The following is a 20052-nucleotide window of genomic DNA, read 5'->3' as shown; positions in this document are numbered from 1 at the left end:
TAGTCACTGCTCCAGACACACTATGGCTGAGTAGTCGTGTAGTAGAGGAGTAGGAAAGGATTTGGAGCCTGCATATTGGGGAAATATTGGCAATAAAGTTCCACACTAGAGTTGTAGAGCAGGGGCAGCAGACATGGAGGAGAAGAGGGAGGGAGAGCATGACAAAAGGAGGGGGTGTGGTTTAGTGTGTGGACAAAGGGGACTGGCTGATTGTTTACTACCACTGCAGTGTGAGAGCTCCGACCCATCTGCTGTGTTTGTGCGTGCATGCGTGTGCATGCGTGTGCGTGCTGTGGACGGCTCCGAGGTGACACGGGGCCAACGCTGCTCATGGCTGCAGCTTCTGCCCAACACTTTGTTTAGCAGCGGCGGCAGCACTGGCAGCAGCAATAGCATTTGTTTTAGTAATAGTGGTAGTGGCAATAGAAATAGCAAGTGGTTCCAGTTTGAAGTAGTTGCAGCTATAGTATTTGTTGTACACATCGAATAGCCTGGCTGTGTGTTTGTAAATTCATCTGTACACAAATGTACATAGGGAAAGTTGGAAAACACGCTGTTATTGTGACCAGGCTCTGGATTTGTGTGGGATCTGGTGAGAATAGAGAAGCACAAAGATAGATTGTGTCAACCGTAAAAATTGTACATTGACTGTCCTCAGAAATCAACAATCAGACTGTCGTCGTGATGCCAGCTTCCAAAACTTGCTGGAGGACTACTCCTGCAGGAACTGACTTTCTTGTTACTCGGCATCTACGGATGTAGTTCAGCAGCTGATATCATCAGCCAATATACGCATTAGGAGTGTAACGGTACGGTTCAGCACATTCGGTTCGGTCGCTGTTTCGGTACAATTTTGGTCCATTTATTTAGCAGTTTTAAGTGCAGCGTAACTAATGTTTCACACATTTCACACGGACGGCCACGATTGAGTAAGGGACCTCTCATCAGAGCTGCCTTTAGAGTGGTGGCCGTAATTATACTAATCGATATTTGAAGTGTCCAAAGTTTAAACACTTCAAAGTTTGGACTTGCAGGAGCTACGCGGGACAGGAGCCGCCACGTGATCTCCACCAGGACATCGGGAAGAACCACTCACAAACAACTTATTGTGACAGGAAAACTTTAGCCTAGTGAAGCATGGATTTGTCATACCAAAAAAATACCAAACCATGCCCTACAAATAGTTGACCTGAATCAAAATGTCATTTTCGTGTACCGTCACACCCGTAATACTCTTTCACTCTGTGCTAATACAGAGTGAAATTTAAAAATAGGCTTTTTCGTCTTCAAAACATGTCCACTGGGTCAGCTGACAGTTTTTGACTGATAGACACACATCAGTTTGACGCCGAACGATTCAATTTAAAACGATCAATCGTTATTTTTGGAGCAATACAATTCGATACAGTACAGCCTGCTGGCCTCGTGATAGCATTTAGCCGCTGTAAGCACCGTGTATGTAACCAAGTTAGCTTATTAGCTTGCCTTCTTGTGTTTCAGCTGATTTGTTGCACAATTTTTTGTTTTAGTGCCACTGAATAATTTCATTAACTCAATATCCGATCACTAAAGGAATCATCAACATCTCAAAAACAGCACAAACAAACATTTTCTACCACACAAATGTAGCACAAACGATGAACATACATTTGTTCTATACATTTGAATTTAAAGAGGGGGGCCGGCTTCACAGAGCTATGTCTGTCTATTTTTCGTCCCTGGCAAATTGAGCGAGGCTTTAATTGACAAAGCGATGATCTGAGAGGGGGTCGCAGAGCGCTTTCCGCAGTGGATGTATTAAAAGAATTGATCAAAAAAACTGTGCAACGAACATTTGTAGCCTGTTTTATTTTCTCAGGCAAGGATTGTAGAGATGTAGACTGAAAGATAGCAGCATGAGAACTTATTCGGTTTGATTTTTCTAAATTAAAGCGCTATATAAAACCAATGCATTATTATTATTATTATTAAAATGGGCCCTTTTAAAGAACAACATTCAATACATTGGCCCATTTAAACCCATTACCAGTGATATGTAATGAAAGTTGTGAAATACCCTCCAATCACAATCTGTATTAAAGCTGGGGTGCCTAATTTGCACTTTTTTGGATTCTACTTCTATATTCCCGTTTTTACCGTGCACTTTGAACCGAAAGTACAAGAACAGACAGTCCTCCAGGTTTGAAGTTCATTTAAAGGCCTTATACCTGAACTGTCGATGGAACATTGTTATTTTTGGCCCAAAGTCATCCCTAACTTTCCTAACACATTTCTAACATCCATAGGATTCACAGGGAGGGGTTTATATATCTTGAAGCTGGAGACGTGGCGCTGCTCTAGGACACAGGGTGTGAGGGGATGTTGTGGTGTGAGCGACCTGGATGTGCTCCTCCAGGCAGCGCACTGGAGCACACGTCCTCCCTGGGTGACACATGACAACGTGTGCTTTCGCTGGGGATCCTCCTTCACGACACACAATAGTTCCACCGACTCCTGACACCTTTGTTTGGTTATTAATAATCCTAAAATTGCTAATTTGTCATCAAAGCTGCGGCGCCCCTGGTGGATAGTTTGCACATTGCAAGCAATATCAATACAGTGGGAACCAGATGTATATAAAAATACACTTAAGCATTTTTATCTCACTGTCTGAAATGAAACCGGAATTAACGTTGCCATTATTAGGTCGAATAGAATTTTCTAAATATTTTCTATATGCTAAATGCCAGAGGAATGAGCGACAAAATGTTTGATTATTTTTGTTACTTTCTACAAAGTCAAACATTAGCAAACACTGATTAGTGTACCTTTTAACAATTTGGGCAAGCCCAGATGTCATGTCCTTGGAAGCACAAGTCTGGTTCATCCTTGGCTGCAATTTCAAGAGCCTTTGGTTCAAACAATTATACACAAGTATTAAATAGATGGAAATGTCCAGTCATCATACAGATGGTAAAAGGTCTCAACTTATACAGTGCTTTTCCACCTACATAGATACAGACGGCATCTCTGGAATCGCCCATATATGGTCATTTTTGAAAACAGTTAATGGGGAAAACAATTTTGAAAAAATGTATATTTTCTCTAATTATTCAAAAACTACTGTAACAAACGCTGAATTATGAACATAGTTTCTACTAAATAATGATTCAAAGACATGGGGAGGAGCAAAGTGGTTCAACAGCCCATAAATACATGAATAACGGAGAACGCTAACATAATGCTACATGTTAGCATCGGGCTAATGCTAACGGTTAGCTAGCACTTGCTACAACTGCAGTTTTTTCACTTCTACTGAACAATCTGCTGTGAGAAAATATCCATATGGACCTGATTTACACTGGACTTTATTTATGTGATAAGTAAGTCGATATTTCACCAGAAAATGGCAAAAAGAGTGGAAAATTGTGTTTCTCTAAAGATTCTATTTTCCCCCTCGACCTTCCGATCATGAGACGACCCGCGTTCGACCACGTTCATCTCTGTCCCAGAGATGAACGTGCTGTGTCTGAAATGTGAAGATCAACCCAAGAACAAATGCAAAAGACCTGGAGAAGATGCTGAACCTGAGAGAGTTTGTCATGATCCAGAGTGAAACAAGTCCTGAACCGACATGGGCTGAGAGGGAACTCTGCCAGGAAGAAGCTCTGACTCCAAAAGAAACATGAAAAAGACAGTTTGGAGTTCGAAAATGCACACAAGGATAAAGACTTTAACTTTTGGAGGCATATCCTGAGGTTTGATGAAGAAAAAAGAGAATTGTTTGGCCATAATGACTATCGACCACCTTTACTAAATAGACGACATCATGGAGAAAGAAGACTGTGAAGAAATATTGGAGCAACATCTCAAGACATCAGCCAGGAAGTTAAAGCTTGGGGCAGATGGGTTTTCCAAATGGACAATGACCCAAAGCAAACTGTCAAACTGGTCACAAAGTGGCTTAAGGAAAACAAAGTCGATGTTTTGAAGTGGTCGTCGCAAACTCCTGATCTCAATTCAGTTGTAAATGTATGGGCAGAGCTGAAAACGTACACGCAATAGTTGGCAAAATTCCTGCCAACTATTGTGAGACGCTTGTGGAAGGAAATCCAAAACGTTTGATCCAAGTTATACAGTTTAAAGGAAATGCTACCGGATAATGATGACATGTCTGTAAACTTTTGGTTGTGTAAGAAGTAATATATGACTGTGTAGAAACGTCTCTCTCTCATTCTTCTGGCATTTAGCAAAACATAATCTTTATCTTTATCTAGAAATGATCTTAAATTCTAATTGACCTAAAAGAGGAAAAGTTAATTCTGGTTTCATGTCAGACAGTAAGAACAAAATGCATGTGTGATTTATAAAGTGTGTGTAAACATCAGATTCCCACTGTAAAAAGGAAATAAGCCAAGAAAAAAAACATTGTTGTTCCACTTTAGACACACCTTAGCATGAAACCTCATTTTCACACATGGATTGGTCATGGATTGGTCACCACAAACCTCGATTCTGTTATAATAGAATAATAGGAGTAGAAAAAAAAAAATGCCAGGGTTTTGTGGGTTCTTCTAGCTCAACTTTAGAGCCTGGTTGAGCCTCCAATGGAAACGTGAAAGTGACTTAGAAGAACAACCTTTGCACAGTCGGCCTTTACTTACTTGGCTGAAACAGGACAGAGATCTGAGGGCTTTTAAGAATGAGCCAAAGAGCAACCAAATACACACACATTTTTAGATTGCTTTGAAATCTGTACGTTTCTACATTCTCTGTGTGTCACGCTCTTGACCACTTCTCTTCTCTCTCCTCTCACAGGTGATGTGTCTCCCATTAGCATGTCCCCCATCAGCCAATCACAGTTCATCCCTTTGGGGGAGGTACTGTTATTGGCTATCTCTGCTATGAACTCGGCCCATAAGCCTGTGACGCAGGAGGCCCTGACCGAACACCTGCAGACATGCTTCCCAGGTAGGCATCCGCCGACGCTCACTCACTCTCATTCCCGACCACCACACAAAGGAGGGACGCTAGAACAGGAGCAGGAACGGGATGGCAGTCTAGCAGCCTGGCCAAATCAAAGCATATATTTAGCCCAAAGTAACTGTCCCAGAAGTAGGAGTGCACCGATCCAATACTGGTATCGGATATTGGAGCCAATATTGAAAAAAACACTATATCGGCTCCAAATATCTGATGCTGAACCGATGCCAGTTTTGGCTCTCAACGTGTTAAAACACAACTTTTACCACTGAAATCTAAGTGAATATGGACATGCATTGGAAAACTAAGAACCTGGAGAATTCAATCGCAAATGTGTTATTGATCGTCGCTTGAAATACCGCGGCTAGCATCAGTATGCTAAAGCTAGCATGCTAATGTAGACTATCAAGGCTGGGAAAGAAACTAACATATAAATAAATACCTTAGTAGCCTAATAAAATAAAACAACCACTGCTGAAGCCAAGTGTTTGTATTTTAGTTTAAGAAATAACTCATGTAACATATTTGTAATGATCAGATCACCTTATGTGAGTTGTTTATATTAATGTAACCTAAGGCCTGTCATACCCAAGGATATTTAGTGTATCAAAGTCCAGTGATCCTTGTTAAATGTTTTTCCAAGGGTTTATCAATAGATATAATTGATAATTGTAACATCATGACGGTAAAATATGACTTTATTGATCTTGAAATGGAGAAGAGAGTCAAATTAGTTTTTCCATCAGAGAAAGCCACTTTTAAGAAAGTGGTGTCGCTAAATATCGGGTATCGGCAGATACTCAAAACCCAGTATCGGTATCGGTAGCAAAAAAGCTGGATCTGTGCATCTCTACCCAGAAGCGAAATGTCAGGCTACTGAAAAGAACGCCAACACAACATGGTATTAGCTACTTGAAAGATGCTGCTGTCGAACTCTACTACTCAAACCAGGATGACAGGAGTTCGTTTGAGTGGCTGGATCAGAAAGGAGGGTCTGAATGCAGCCGATGGAGGGACACGTGGTTAGTGGATCTCCACACCTCCACAGCACAACGCTAGTTTAAACTAGTCCAAACTAACTTTAAAGATTGTGAAGTTTACTAATGGTGTCTCATTGAGATTCACTGAAATAAATGTTGTGGAAAAACATCATTTCCTGTGGAGCTCTTGGGAACAGTGGCAAGAATGTGTGTTGTACCATGAGACAAACCAAATTCCCATCGAAGAAAGCTACAGCTAGCTCCAATCGTTCAGATAAGTCCCTACAACCATAAGCTATTTATAAAGCAGCCTTTAAAATGACCACACACTGAGTTGTGATTGTTGTAGGTTATTACACACTTGTCATCTTGAACTCGAGGAAAAGGTCAACCGGAAATGGTGCTCAGAGTCATCAATGGGTGCAACAATATATCCATATTATAATATGAAGCAGTATTTTGCGGCATGATACTATACCGTTTCACATGACACAAGTCGCCCAAACACAGAAGTCATGCTTACACTTTATTTGACACTACCTTGATACATTGTACCTAACTAACTTTAGTCCAATGTAATCTGCTTTGTAACAATCTGTAATAACTTCCATGTACTACATACACAATGGAATAATGTGTTAGTATTTTGGAGGTACATAATGTAATAAGACCCTTAGGGTTAGGTTATTACATTATGTACCTCCATCATGTTTCAACCTGTAGGTACAAGTTATTACACACTGTTACAGGACATTACATTGTAGTAACTTTGAGGCCAGTGCAGTGTTACTGACATGGTCACTTCTGGCCTATTGCACTTGTTTTAGTGGTAGTGGATCTGACTTACTGCTAAAGCTCACACCCACAGCAGAAAACACATTTTTTGTTAATATTTAGTAGGAATGCACCAATCCGATACTTGTATCGGATATCGGAGCCGACACTGGAAAAAATACAATATCGTGTATTGGCTACAAATGTTCAATACTGAACCTGCTTTTGCTCTCACCATTTTATAAGCTCAACTTAATTCAATATGGACATTTTGAAGGGCAGAACCTGGAGAATTCAGTCGCTGAGTTTGTTTTATCCTCTGCAAATGTATTTTTGATCGCAGTGCAAAATGCCGTGGCTAGCAACAGTATGCTAATGCTTGCGGCAACTAATCAAGGCTGCGACAGAAACTATGATTGAATCACCTTAAGCATTAAGAAAAAATGGCCCCTGCTGGAGCGGCCAAGTATTTGTATTTTAGTTTATGAAATGCTGTTATAGAATAACTGATCGAACATATTTGTAATTATCAGATCACTTTGGAAGTTGTCAATATTAATGCAAACCGTCATGTAGCCGAGGATATGCAGTGTAGAAAAGCCCAGTGATCCTTGTTAAATATTTGAACATTACAGAGGTTAGGGTTAAGGTTTCTTGTTCTTAAAATGAAGAAAAGAGGACCATTCACTTTTTTCATATCGGATATCGGCAGATACTCAGACCCCCAGTATCGGTGTCAGAAGCAAAAAAGCCGGAGCGGTGCATCTCTATTATTTCGATATGAAATGATTGTATTCTTCTCTTGTATTGAATTCGACCAGTCCCAGTTGTTGTTTCCTTTGGGGAGGGCCTCATGACTGTGTCAGTGCTACAGTTTACACACACATTTACCTGTTCCCCTGACTCTGTGAAGTGGATGTGGATGATATAGTGTTTGGAATCCACAGTAGTGTAAAGCGTGCAGTGCAGTGCTGGACATGTGTGTGGTTCTCCTCCGTCAGAGTGGCCTGGCATGTGCTTGCATCACTCCGCTGAGGCTGAGAGGCATCTATGATGTAACTGGCAGCAAGACTTTAGAGCAGCTCTTGAAGAGGAGCAGAGAACTCACATCAAACCACAAATCAAAGAACTCACTCACCCAGGCTTTTAAAAGGAGGAAACCACATTTCTATGTTTCAATCACATTCAAGTGGTGTTAATGTGATGCTTTATCGTTCTGTTGGTATTGTCACTAGAGTGTGATGCATACAGTGTAGAGCATTGTGGGTCTGAGTTCACACCGTGGCAGGTCCTCTCCATATTGGTATGTTTCAAAAAATCTCAGATATTGAGCACATGTTTTCAGATAGGGATGCACCGATACGAGTGCTTTAACCGAATACCGATACGAGTACAAGTAATTTTCTTCATGTATACTTTTTGAGGTGTATAGATTTAGTTTTTATAGCACATTGGTTAGTAATTAGTTACTTATTTACTTTTACCTGAGAGTAAAGTTATATCACAATTTGACTATTTTATTGTATTTTAATTTTTTTTATTGAATATATTTTTTAATCAGTATCATCAGTAAATCAATCAGTATCATTTTATCATTGTTTTCCAAGGCTTAATTTATCATTTGTTTCCTGGGTGTCGCTTGAATTATAAAGATGAAAATGATAGCAGATGGTTAGGCCCACAGTGAACATCACAGACAGAGCAGCCCATGTTCTTAATGCCTGTGTTGTACTTATTATTACTATTATTTTCATAATAGTATTTAGACCAGGGCTCTTCTTTTTCACTGGGCCAGATTTGTTGGAGGTCATTGGCCACTGGGCCGGTCAGTTAGTGAGCCTCCCACCGCCACCAAACAATTCATATTTTTGAGATAAATAAATGAGAATTTCATTATCGTCACTGCTTCAATAGAATTGTCCTAAACGCATACATTTATTATATTCCAGCATTTTGAGGCTTTAAAAATATTGCAATAACAGATTAATGCAGTATAATTGAGAACCTAATAATAAACTAGGACTACACAGAACTAAACCAGGATTAAACCAGAGCAGTTAGTGCTTGTGCTTCACAGCAAGAAGGTCCGGGTTCGATTCCCACCAAGGACGGGGCCTTTCTGTGTGGAGTTTGCATGTTCTCCCCGTGTCTGCGTAGGTTTCCTCCGGGTACTCCGGTTTCCCCTACCACTAAAAACATGTACAATAGGCCAGGATGTATGAGAGTGTGTTTGAGAGTGCGCATGGGGGACGACGGATGAAAATTAGCCTAAGGCTACAATCCGGCGTGGCTTGTTCATTAACTTGCACTGTCCCTACCAAATAAACCATAAAAAAATAAAAATAAAAGAGTTACATGTGAGGACCATCGGAACCAAGACCACATCTCAAACAACATGACTAACTCCTGCTCAGCCACTGCTCTGCTCAGCTGAGTGGACAGAGGACTGACCATAGATATAATATTAAGGGTTGACCAAACACCTGAGCCGCTGTTCTGTCCAGACCTCGCTATGAAAAAACTCAGTGAAAGAAGCGCTCCTTGGAGATGGCGCACTCATCCACATATTCAGCCTCTCTTTTACCTGTTCACTTCACAAAGAGCATCTTTGCGCTTGTACATTTCCCACAGAGACGTATCGAATGAAGTCAGAGCAGAAAGGAAGCAAAAATGAACCTGTCAGGTTAATGATTCAGATGTTATTTAGCTAAACTAGAGCCCAGATAGCGAGGTTTAGCGTGTTTACCGGTTGAACACGAGTGCTAGCCAGTGCAGTGCAGTTTTCCAAAACTCACGCACCATCAGCTTTATCGTCCGCTTTATAAACATCCACAACTGAACTGGTGTTCCTTACCTGAAAGTCGCTGGTCAAGCCCTTTGTAGCGATGAAGACGACAGGGAAACATGTGGTCATCTGCCGCGGACCGCGATGAGTCCTGCTACTGCATGGGATAATCCGAGCAAAACGGCAACAACAAGATGCACACTGTCCTTGTTGCCTGGCCTGCCAAACTACATGCTTTTTCATAGATATTTAAGACGTATAGTCTGGGAGCAAGTATGATCTCAAAGATTTCCCGGTGGGCGTGATGGACAGACGGCATTAACCAATCAGAGCAACGATAGATACGTCGCTGTCACAAGTGGCAGGAAGCCTTTCCAAAAATGTCTTTTTTTACGAGGAGCGCTTCCAATGCTGTTTCTTGCTCCGGTTTTAGGGATTTTATTTTTTCCAAATTATTTAAAATAGACGAAAGAGCAGAAGAAAACAGTGTCGCCGCGCCGCCATCTTTAATGTTTGAGAAGAGTGCGTGGTGATGACAGGTGACGGCTTCTTTCTCTTCGTGCTTGATTGGACCGATGTGGGTAAAATTGTGAAATGATGGGCTGCGAGCAGACGCCCAGGCGGTTCTTTTAACAGAAAGGAGTGTCTGGCAGGCCAGGCAACTGTCCCTGTGCTTCGGTTTGGAAAAATCTGTCAGTCCGTCCGTTTCATTTGAGCTCGCTCTGTAAGAGATGATGGTACCGGAGCCACAGGACACTGCTACACTATTCCGGTGAAGTAATTCCGGCGTGACCACGCTGCGGGCCAGATTTAATTGTTTGACGGGCCAGAACTGGCCCGCTGGCCATCTATTGAGTAGGCCCGATTTAGACGGTTACTTATTTCTACTAGTTCTAGATTGGCCTCTATTCACATTAGCCGCTTACTACAACTCCATATGGATTTTCCCGTGTTCCTTAGCGGGTAGCCTACAGCCTTTTGATTATTTTTGCTGAAGCTTCATTTCACTCACTATGGGCATGTCTATGTCTTCATTTTGCCTTTTCAGAGTGCTTTTTAGTTGCTAGGTTAATTTTACCGATGCAATTACTCCCTAAGCATAAAGCGTCTTAAGGCTCGCCAGAGCCGCTAGCAAATTAGCTACATTAGCCTGTCGTCTTGTAAACACTGCAGACCCAGCACTGCGTTTCAATGAAGACAACATTTAGCACTGGTTAAATCCAGCACAGACTCTGATTTAGGTGTAGGAGGAGTGTAGTCTGTGATAAAGCCAGCTCTATTAGGAATACTGTATTTGCACTCAAGAATTCTCCAGTTTTTTTTTTTTATTGTTTTGTTCAGCAGAGCGCTGCAAGTGCTACCGGTTTCTGGTATTGGGAACACATTACTGAGACAAGCATGTGGTATCGGTTTTGGTGCATCCCTATGTTCAGATTTGGCCGATATCACATTGTGACTGTAGTGTTGGAAAGCTTTCCACTATTGCAGGCTCTGCTTCATGTCAAGACTGTGACACTGAACGCTTGGGTTTTATTCCTACCTTTAAAGCTTCCCTTTTGTTTCCCCAGGGGTTCCCACTCCAACCGAGGAGGTGCTGCACCACACACTGAGCTTACTGGTCCGTGACCGGAAGATCTACCCAACACATGATGGATATTTCATTGTGACTCCTCAAACTTACTTCATCACGCCCAGCTTAATCCGGACCAGTTCCAAGTGGTACCACTTAGACGAGCGCTCTGAGAGACACCAGGCGCAGCACCAGGCGCAGCACCAGGTGCAACACCAGGCCCAACACCAGGTGCAACACCAGGCCCAGCACCAGGCCCAACACCAGGTGCAACACCAGGCCCAGCACCAGGCGCAACACCAGGCCCAGCACCAGGCGCAGCACCAGGCCCAGCACCAGGCGCAACACCAGGCCCAACACCAGGCCCAACACCAGGCCCAACACCAGGTGCAGCACCAGGTGCAGCAGCTGCAGAGCCATCAGCAGCACCAACAGACCCAGTGTACTTCCCCACTGTCAGGCACAATCACCCCGTCCACATCAGGGGGCATCAGAGAGCGCACTCACGCCAAATCAGGCCAGAACCACAGCGACGCTTTCTACAACTGCAAAGCAGACGACCCCCCCAGTCACCACAATACTCTGCAGCGCCGTTCCCCCAAAGAGCACCGCGAATACCCCTCTCCACACTCGCCACAGACACCACCCCAACAGCCAACCACCTCTGACAAGAACAGGGCCACCTTAAGCTTTCCCTTCAAGACCGACACGCTGACCAAACACAGGGCCGGAAGTGGAGGGGGCGCGGCAAGCGCCACGCTGGGTGACTCTGACAAGTCACAGGGAACAGGAGGGAGCATGGGGAGTCGCAAGTTTGGTTTGAAATTGTTTCGTCTGAGCTTTAAGAAGGATAAAACAAAGCAGCTGGCTACTTTCTCTGCACAGTTCCCGCCAGAGGAATGGCCGCTGCGGGACGAGGAGGTGCCCAGCCAGCTGCCCCGCCACGTGGAGATGGAGATTATTCGGAGAATCAATCCGGACCTAACTGTGGAGAACCTGGCCCGCCACACGGCTGTCATGAAGCGGCTGGAGGAGGAGCGCGCTCAGAGGAGTAAAGTGTCTTCAGCCAATCACAGCTCACGGAGCCGTCGCAGCGGCGGCCGGCACCGTAAACAAGCTCAAACCAAAGCCAGCCGTTCCCACAGCAAGACCAGGGGCTCTCGAGAGCCCACCGACGGCTCACACCTGGAGCTGGCTGACAGGGACTACCGGGCGTACTCCTCATCTTTGGCCCGTTCGCCGCGAGAGCATGCCCTGGCCATGGAGCGCCAGCGGGCTCGTCTTCATCTGGCCCACAGCAACCCCAACATTTTGGAGGCCTCTCATATGCCCGTCACACCCGAATGGGACGTGTCCGGAGAGCTGGCCAAACGAAGAACTGAGATGCCTTTTCCAGAGCCAAGTCATGGTCCATCAGCACATCACTCCAAAGTCCACCGCTCGCACTCTCACACCCAGGAGAGGAAATCCCGGCACGAACGCAGCGACAAAGCCAAGGAGCGCTCAAGATCCATGGACAACTCTAAAGGTCCCCTAGGTGCGGGGCTGATGGGACCGCCAAACTACTTTGATGACAGGAGTCGCTACTACACTGATGATGGCACCCTGAGAGCCAATCAGAGCTCCTCACACTACTCCCGGACCACGCCTTCTTCAACCAAGCCCTCTGTTGATGCTCTGGCGATGGACATAAGCCGAAGCTTAGAGAAGAGTAAGAGCAGAGACAGTCTGCCAGCTTACTCGCCCAAGACGCTGGCTACCTCGGTGGCCCCAGATGACTATTTCCAGTGTTCCGGCACATCTGATCCTCTCACGTCAGTCAACCCTCTGGGAACTCTTGGCAAAAACAGCCACGATGGTTTGAAAATAGACAGGCAGGTGGAGAGACAGACACCACACCCACCCGAAAATAAAGACGACTTTGCAAAGGTTGGACCTAAAGGTGGCAGCTTGCCACCAATACCTTTGTCAATCCCCGAGTCCCCTCTTCCAAATGGAAGACTCTCCCACAGTGCCTCTTCTGGTCCAGAGAAAAGGAAAGAGATCTTTAGTAAAGACACTCTTTTTAAGCCCCCTCCCAGTCTGCCTTTACCTGGATATAGTTCACTGAGGAAGCCCACAGCGACGGCCTCCACCACTCTGTCATCATCATGTGATGCTTTGGACTCACAGGGGACATTTGATGCCCCCAAGCCCTTGGTGGCGACCCCCTCTGCTCCCCCACCAGGACCTGAGAGCAACCCCAGTGCCGCTGAAGCTTCCTTTGATTACTACAATGTGTCCGATGATGATGAGCTGGAGGAGAGCGGAGCTAAAGGCCGGGGAGAGGCGGACAAACCTGGGAAGGGAGGTGTGGGTAAGGTGGGGGGCACAGGGACCATGCAGTGGCTCCTGGACAGAGAGAAGGAGCGAGACCTTCAGAGGAGATTTGAACGAACTCTTACCTTCCCTGGTGCTAAAGACAACTTGGAAGAACCCAGTCCCAACCAGCAGTCTGCGCACTCTGCCAGGCTGGACAGCATGGACTCCAGCTCAGTGACTGTGGACAGCGGATTCAACTCCCCGCGGTAAGACTCAGTTAGAGGTCGGATACCTGGTGTTTTTGAGGGGTAGAAACTCACAGGTCACTTGCTCGGTGACCCTCACTCGTGCCTGGGTGATATTTTCATTTTGTGCTTTTAAGAACACTGTGTTACAAAAACTAGTTTTGGTGAATTGTCAAAAAATGCAGAATCTGAAGGTATTTGTGTTAAAGGAATAGGTCACCGTTTTTACATACTGAGATATGTTCTTACCTAACCTTAGTCGAGTTAATATATCCCCGTCTGGTCTTTGTCCGTGTGCTCTGTCACGCAAACGGAGCACATACGCAGCCTCTCCCACATGTCATATAGCTCCAAAAAAGCTCACGATAGAAGCTACCAAGCTCTTCCACGTGTTCCCTATTTAAATAAAGTTACGTAAAGTGTTTTCATGCGAAGTATATTTACACAGAAATGTAACTTGTCGATTTTATAAGCAGATAAAAAGGGGGACTATATTGTGAGGCGTAATGATACGAGGAGCACAGCGTCCGCGCAGTGACTCCTAAAGACTTCCCCCGCTCACTTCCGTCAATAGAAGCTGCGTGACTTGTAGAGAGCTCGCAGAGAACAGTTGAAGAAGCGTGGATAACTTGTGAACAATGCCTTTTACGTGCATCGTGCCGGGCTGTGATAACAAGCAGAAAGTATATAGTGTAGTAATGTTTCACAGATTTCCAACTCACCCCGGACGACGACACAGGACTCAGGAGCTCGACCATGAGGTAGGAATGCGCAGCACTTTCCCAAAATATATTTTCTGCTTGTTGTAAAAGGCTCTGTACAAGTCACGCAGCTTCTACTGACGGAAGTGAGCGGGGGAAGTCTTTAGGAGTTACTGCGCGGACGTTTTGCTCCTCGTATCATTACGCCTCACAATATAGTACCCCTTTTTATCTGCTTATAAAATCGGCAAAGTACATTTCTGTGTAAATATACTTCGCATGAAAACACTTCACGTAACTTTATTTAAATAGGGAACACGTGGAAGAGCTTGGTAGCTTCTATCGTGAGCTTTTTTGGAGCTATGTGACATGTGGGAGAGGCTGCGTATGTGCTCCGTTTGCGTGACAGAGCGCACGGACAAAGACCAGACGGGGATATATTAACTCGACTAAGGTGAGGTAAGAACATATCTTAGTATGTAAAAACGGTGGCCTATTCCTTTAAGTGGAAATTGGATACATGTTTTGTAGTGTAGATTTTGTGTGCAAAAATGTGTGCACAAATGCAAATCCATCCGTTGTCTGCCCCTAACTGTGGACAGAGGCACCAGGACAGAAGACATTAGAAAGACTATACCCTTCAGCAACATTTGGCCGAGAGCTAAAAATGGATCCGATTGAGCAAAAATGTGTTTTTGGATTCAGCACTTCAAAACTGTTATACATGTTTTTAACAACAACATAAAAAGCACTAAATCATAGGAACAATACTGTATGTTAATGAAAAATAAGTTGGACGAGGGAGACAAAAGGAATTTGTTTGTGTGTGTTTCCTCGTTTTGCGAAAGGATCAACCAATCACAGCGCTTGCGTTGTGAAGCACTTTGGCGCGGGGTCACTTTTTGCAGCAGGCAAAAAGTGAGCCGTGCCACATCTGCACGGCTCGTCCATGCAGATGTGGCAAACGCCCTGATTGGCTCCCACGTGCGTCCAGCACGTAAGCGAGGAGTACAAAAGGGCTTATCAGGATTTATATTTTAACAGTACATTCTAGAAAACCTACAGTTGTTAGGTAATCACTTAGAAGTTAAAACATATGATGGAAGTCCTTCAGATCTGTGGCACCACACTGCCATCTGCTGTTTGGACAACCATATAACAACTGAACACAACACAGGGAGCATGCAAAACTGATACTTCCTTTATCAAAGTTACTATTATTTGAACATAGATTTATCCTTAGCATCAAATGTTACACATAGGTTTATAGATGAATTATTTATCCATTTTGAAGGATAAATAATTCATTTTAGAAAATTGCTCATTTTGTGGGGAAAAGGTCTTTTTTATTATTATTATTATTTTATCCAATTTTCACTAAGTGCCTTTGACTTTCTCCAAACACAGACCAGGGTTGCCAGGTCTGGGAAGCCAAACCCGCCCAAAAATATCTGAAAACCGCGGAAAACCCGCGGACATACAGCGCGGCTGGAATTTTCAATATTGTTTACTAGCTAACAGAGCCCATGTGCTCCTGCGATGATGAGAAACCGCCCCTATTTCCCTCCCGTATTGAAAAAGCAGCTCACAGAGCCTTGGATTTGCCTTCGAAATAGTGATTGTGATCAATACAACATTGATTACAGCGAGGCAAAATAACGCGGACAGTTTTTTTCACTCGCGGAATGGCTTTAAAAAACGCCCAATTCTGCGGTTTAACCGCGGACCTGGCAACCCTGACACAGACTGTAACAAGCCTGGTTTGAACATCTATATTGTTTATTCACTAGAATCAACAGGTAACAAAGCATTCCATTAAAAAAACAAACGTACATTTACATAAAGTTAGCCACATAGCATAATTGCCTAAGTCATTTTGTATTGTTAAAATGGCAATATGAGAAAAACAATGTGTTTCCTATAAAACGTCTTTTTACATGTTTTCCAAAATCAAAACAAAAATGAGTTAGGCAATTATGCTATGTGGCATTAAGTAAAAACACATGTGACTTTGTGTTTTATCCATCAATATGCCCCAAACCGTGAGCGGCTTAAGAGGTTTACTTCCATCTTTAGGCAGTCACATAGCAACATGCAAGACATTTGCACATAAAACAATATGTTCTCAATGAAATATTTGTTCTTTGAATATTTAGCTCATAGAAATAAAAAGGAGAAGTACTGTTTGGTCCTAACATTAGCAAAATTGGCCTGTCCGGGAAGTTCATTTTCAGAGTTCATTAGCCTGCTAGCATTAGCCATCAAGTATTGTATTAAAGTATTCTGAATAATCCAGATGTTTTTAGCCGTTCAACCATCGACCACATGTAGGTCAAAGCCTCGTTAGAAATCATCAATGATTGACCTTTGGAGATTTCACTTTAGATACACATTAGCGTAAAAGTGTCCTCTGAGCTAAATCGGATTCAGTTCAGTTTTTGCTTCTTGTGGAGTCATATACACATCCAATGGCCACTAAAGCACCATCTTATAAGTCCTTGAAACGGACACAACATACCGCAATGTACTTAAGTCTTGCGCCTGGCTTCACCATTCATTTGTATGGTGATGGAAATGTACGCAATTGTAGATACATTTATGATTTCTACGGTTAAGCTATGAACATATCAGTAACAGTTTACAATATTCCACATTAACTGGTCACATTTATATGACGCTGCCAACATTAGGCTTGACATCAAGGAACCACTCACTCATTGACACTCATTCATGCACAGTGTCAGACACTGGAGGCAAGGAGGGTCTGGTACTCGAGGTCTGCTCCTGGTTTGAGCGCCGTGAGTGGCCCAGGGGTAAAACAAAACCTTCTACAGCACCACAGGGCATAGGCCCAGCTGAACGCGCTCTCCACTCGTCAGGGGAAGCACAGCACGTCCTGCAGTCGGGCTTTCTCTGGTCCGGACAGGTTCGTCAGGTGCCAGTCACCTTTTCCCTCCTGGAGGAGACGCAAAGTCCCCCCGGCTCTAGCGCAGAGTCCACGGAGCTGACCACAGCCACTTTTCACTGGTTCTGATCTTGGTCCAGACTCTGGTCTGACTGCAGCGTTGTGTTAAACATGTTTTTAAATGGTCATATTTGATCAGCTTTTTCATATTTACAGACTGTTTAATATAAACGCCTTATTCTTAGTCAAATTAGGCTTTTTTAATTTTCAAATGTAATATTGAATAGGCTATAAGGTTAAAGTGGGTTAGTGAAATAATCTATAATCTTCCTAATACACAAAAGTAAAGTTTTTGTTTGATTTATCATTTCCTGGTTAGAGAAGTGAGAAATGGCCTCTTAACACATGAGTGTTTTTGGATGTTTCATTAAAATGACGCTGCTTTTCAGCTGCCACGTTCACCATCAGCAGCTCGTGTGCCCAGCAGGACTGGAGCAGCACGCACAGGTTCTTAAATGCCACGCGCCCTCCAGCGTGGCATCAAAATACGTCAAAAAACATTCTATGTTAATAATGAGGGCCAGTGGGTCTTGTTTTAGGCCCTTTTTGGATCCGTTCAGTCCAGACTGGGTCTCAGCCTGTTAGGTCAATTATCTTATGAGATGGCACTTGATGTGAAAACTTTATTTACAGTTTGGCTTTAAATCCTTCAGACCAAAATGTTCAAGGACGTGTTCTCACTTTTCTCATTTGAACTGATGCACGTTCTCTCTTGTTGAACAGAACCCGGGAGAGCCTGGCGTCCAACACTTCTTCCATCGTGGAGAGTAACCGCCGACAGAACCTGGCTCTGAGCCCTGGGCACCTGGGCCTGACGGCCGCGGGGGCCCCCTTCTCCTTCCGGACCATCTCTGAATCTGCAGGAACCCCGTCCGACAAGCTCCAAAAGCCCAGTGCCTGCCTGGCCTCCATCACCAGCGTCTGACCGCCCCACAGCCAGGACTGTTAGATCTCCAGAGCACGGCCCCATCCCCCCCTCACACGTGCTAGGGTCAGGCCTCTGGTCACTCAGCACATTCACCTGTGCACAGTGCGTAGTGTTCTCTGCAGTCTGAGTGAGTGCGTTTGGGCCATGTGTGTCCACATAGTCTCAGGTCAATTGTCCTTCCCTTTTCCGCTGGTTCACTTCTCGGCTGGTGTCACTAGAGTGAGGAGGCTTCGCTCACTAAACTACCTAGCAACCGCTGTTTTATCATTTTGAAGGTACTGTTTTGAGCTTCCTCAGACTCGACACATTCAGATAGCATGAAAAGGGCAAAAAGGGCTGTCATGTCGTGGCTCGCCGTGTGTTTCATTGGCAGCGCTAGTTCATTCCGTTGTTCCCCTGTCCTCAGTCCCTTACCCGTGAGTTCAGGAAGCAGCAGTGCATACAGGGCCAGGTGTGGGGACGTATACAGCAGCAGAAAGGATCCACTTCAAAACATATAGGCAATAAATATGGATTAACCAAGTAATGTTATCTAATCAGAAGCACCCTGCTGGTTCTATTTGTATGACATAGTTGTCTTAATTGTTTAAATCTAAAACATGCCGCTCACCGAGAAACCGCATTAAGGCGAGATGCTGCACGTGAAAGCGTTTGATTGAAGTGGTCAGTGTGGAGATTTATAGCTTCTTTTCTTCCTTAGCATCTTAGTTTTCACGTCAGAGAATAAAAAAAGACAAAACGTGCCCTTTACGATGTTTATTTGAAGACATTTTGTTCAGGAGAGCTGGAGATTTCCAGGGAATAACTAAAAAATAATGATAATACATTTCATTCGTGATGCACTTTACATTTGCCAAACAAATCCCAAAGTGCTGCAGTAAAACGACAGACAACATCGCGTCTTCCCACCCGTGTTAATTCACAAGGCGACCGCGGTGGCGCTGTAATCCAGATGTGGTCATTTCCATTGTGGGAGGAAGGCGGGGCAAGGATCCACAGGGCACATGTGCAGATGTTTGTTTTCTCCAAATGAGGCTTCCATTCCACTCTTGAACAGCATCTCCACTTTAGGAGCTCCTATAGACTCCACACTTTGCAGGCTCGGACGTAGCTACATTTGGAAGGTTTATTCAGAGGGAAGTTTTTACTATCTAATTCCTGCCTGATTTATTAAAGCAGTACTAAGTAACGTGTTTACCTTAATAAATCCTTTTCGTAGTCCCTGTGGGGGTAATACAAGTGTTTATGGGATGATTGGAGGGTCTTTCATCTCCCCCTGGTGTCTCTGGACAGAAAACCATGTTTGCAACTTGACTGCCCCCGGTCCGGAGCAAGCAATACACACTAATGGAATCACGAAGAAGAAGCTAACAGGCTAACAGGCAAAGCTAACTGCGGGCTAAGGTCACTTTAAACAGTATTTACAGCCAAGTTTGAGTGATTTTTTTTTTTTCCATTGTATAATTGGATGCACAGTAACCCTCTCTCCCTTCGCCTTTCCTGTCAGCGTCGTATTTACTCTCCAAGACAATAAGTGAAAAAATCGTAACTTGCTACTACACCTGCAGTTGCGCTTATGGCCTCTAGGGGGAAGAGTTACTTAGTACTGCTTTAAGATGTGAACCCAAAATAACAAGATTCAATTGAAATTTTTATTGATTATTTTCACTTATGATGAGCTTATTCAAGAACTAAACAATCCTCTTGAGAATGTTGGGTCTGTCCATTATTTAGAGTCCGTCGGTGAAAATATATTAAATATCCCTCTCTTCTTTCTCTCTTATTTTTATATGAAAACATGGAATGGCAGAAAACTTGCAGTACATTTTTGTTGTATATTT

At 43.9% G+C, this 20052-nt stretch overlaps 1 protein-coding gene across 1 annotated transcript in view; it reads left to right on the top strand.

Annotated features, from left to right (window-relative positions):
- LOC306962812 (storkhead-box protein 2-like) overlaps positions 1-19229 on the top strand; it is a 33892-nt gene extending 14663 nt beyond the window's left edge. Inside the window, exons 2-5 of the mRNA XM_079556114.1 lie at positions 4798-4950; positions 11070-11278; positions 11477-13638; positions 18007-19229. Coding sequence (XP_079412240.1) covers positions 4798-4950; positions 11070-11278; positions 11477-13638; positions 18007-18208 — 2726 coding nt within the window. The 3' untranslated portion in view covers positions 18209-19229. The remainder of the gene's footprint in view (positions 1-4797; positions 4951-11069; positions 11279-11476; positions 13639-18006) is intronic.
- Positions 19230-20052: the final 823 nt, after the last annotated feature.

This window comes from Gobius niger, assembly GCF_951799975.1.
Source record: "Gobius niger genome assembly, chromosome: 5".
Classification (NCBI taxonomy): domain Eukaryota; kingdom Metazoa; phylum Chordata; class Actinopteri; order Gobiiformes; family Gobiidae; genus Gobius; species Gobius niger.
This window is presented reverse-complemented; position numbering and strand designations above follow the sequence as displayed.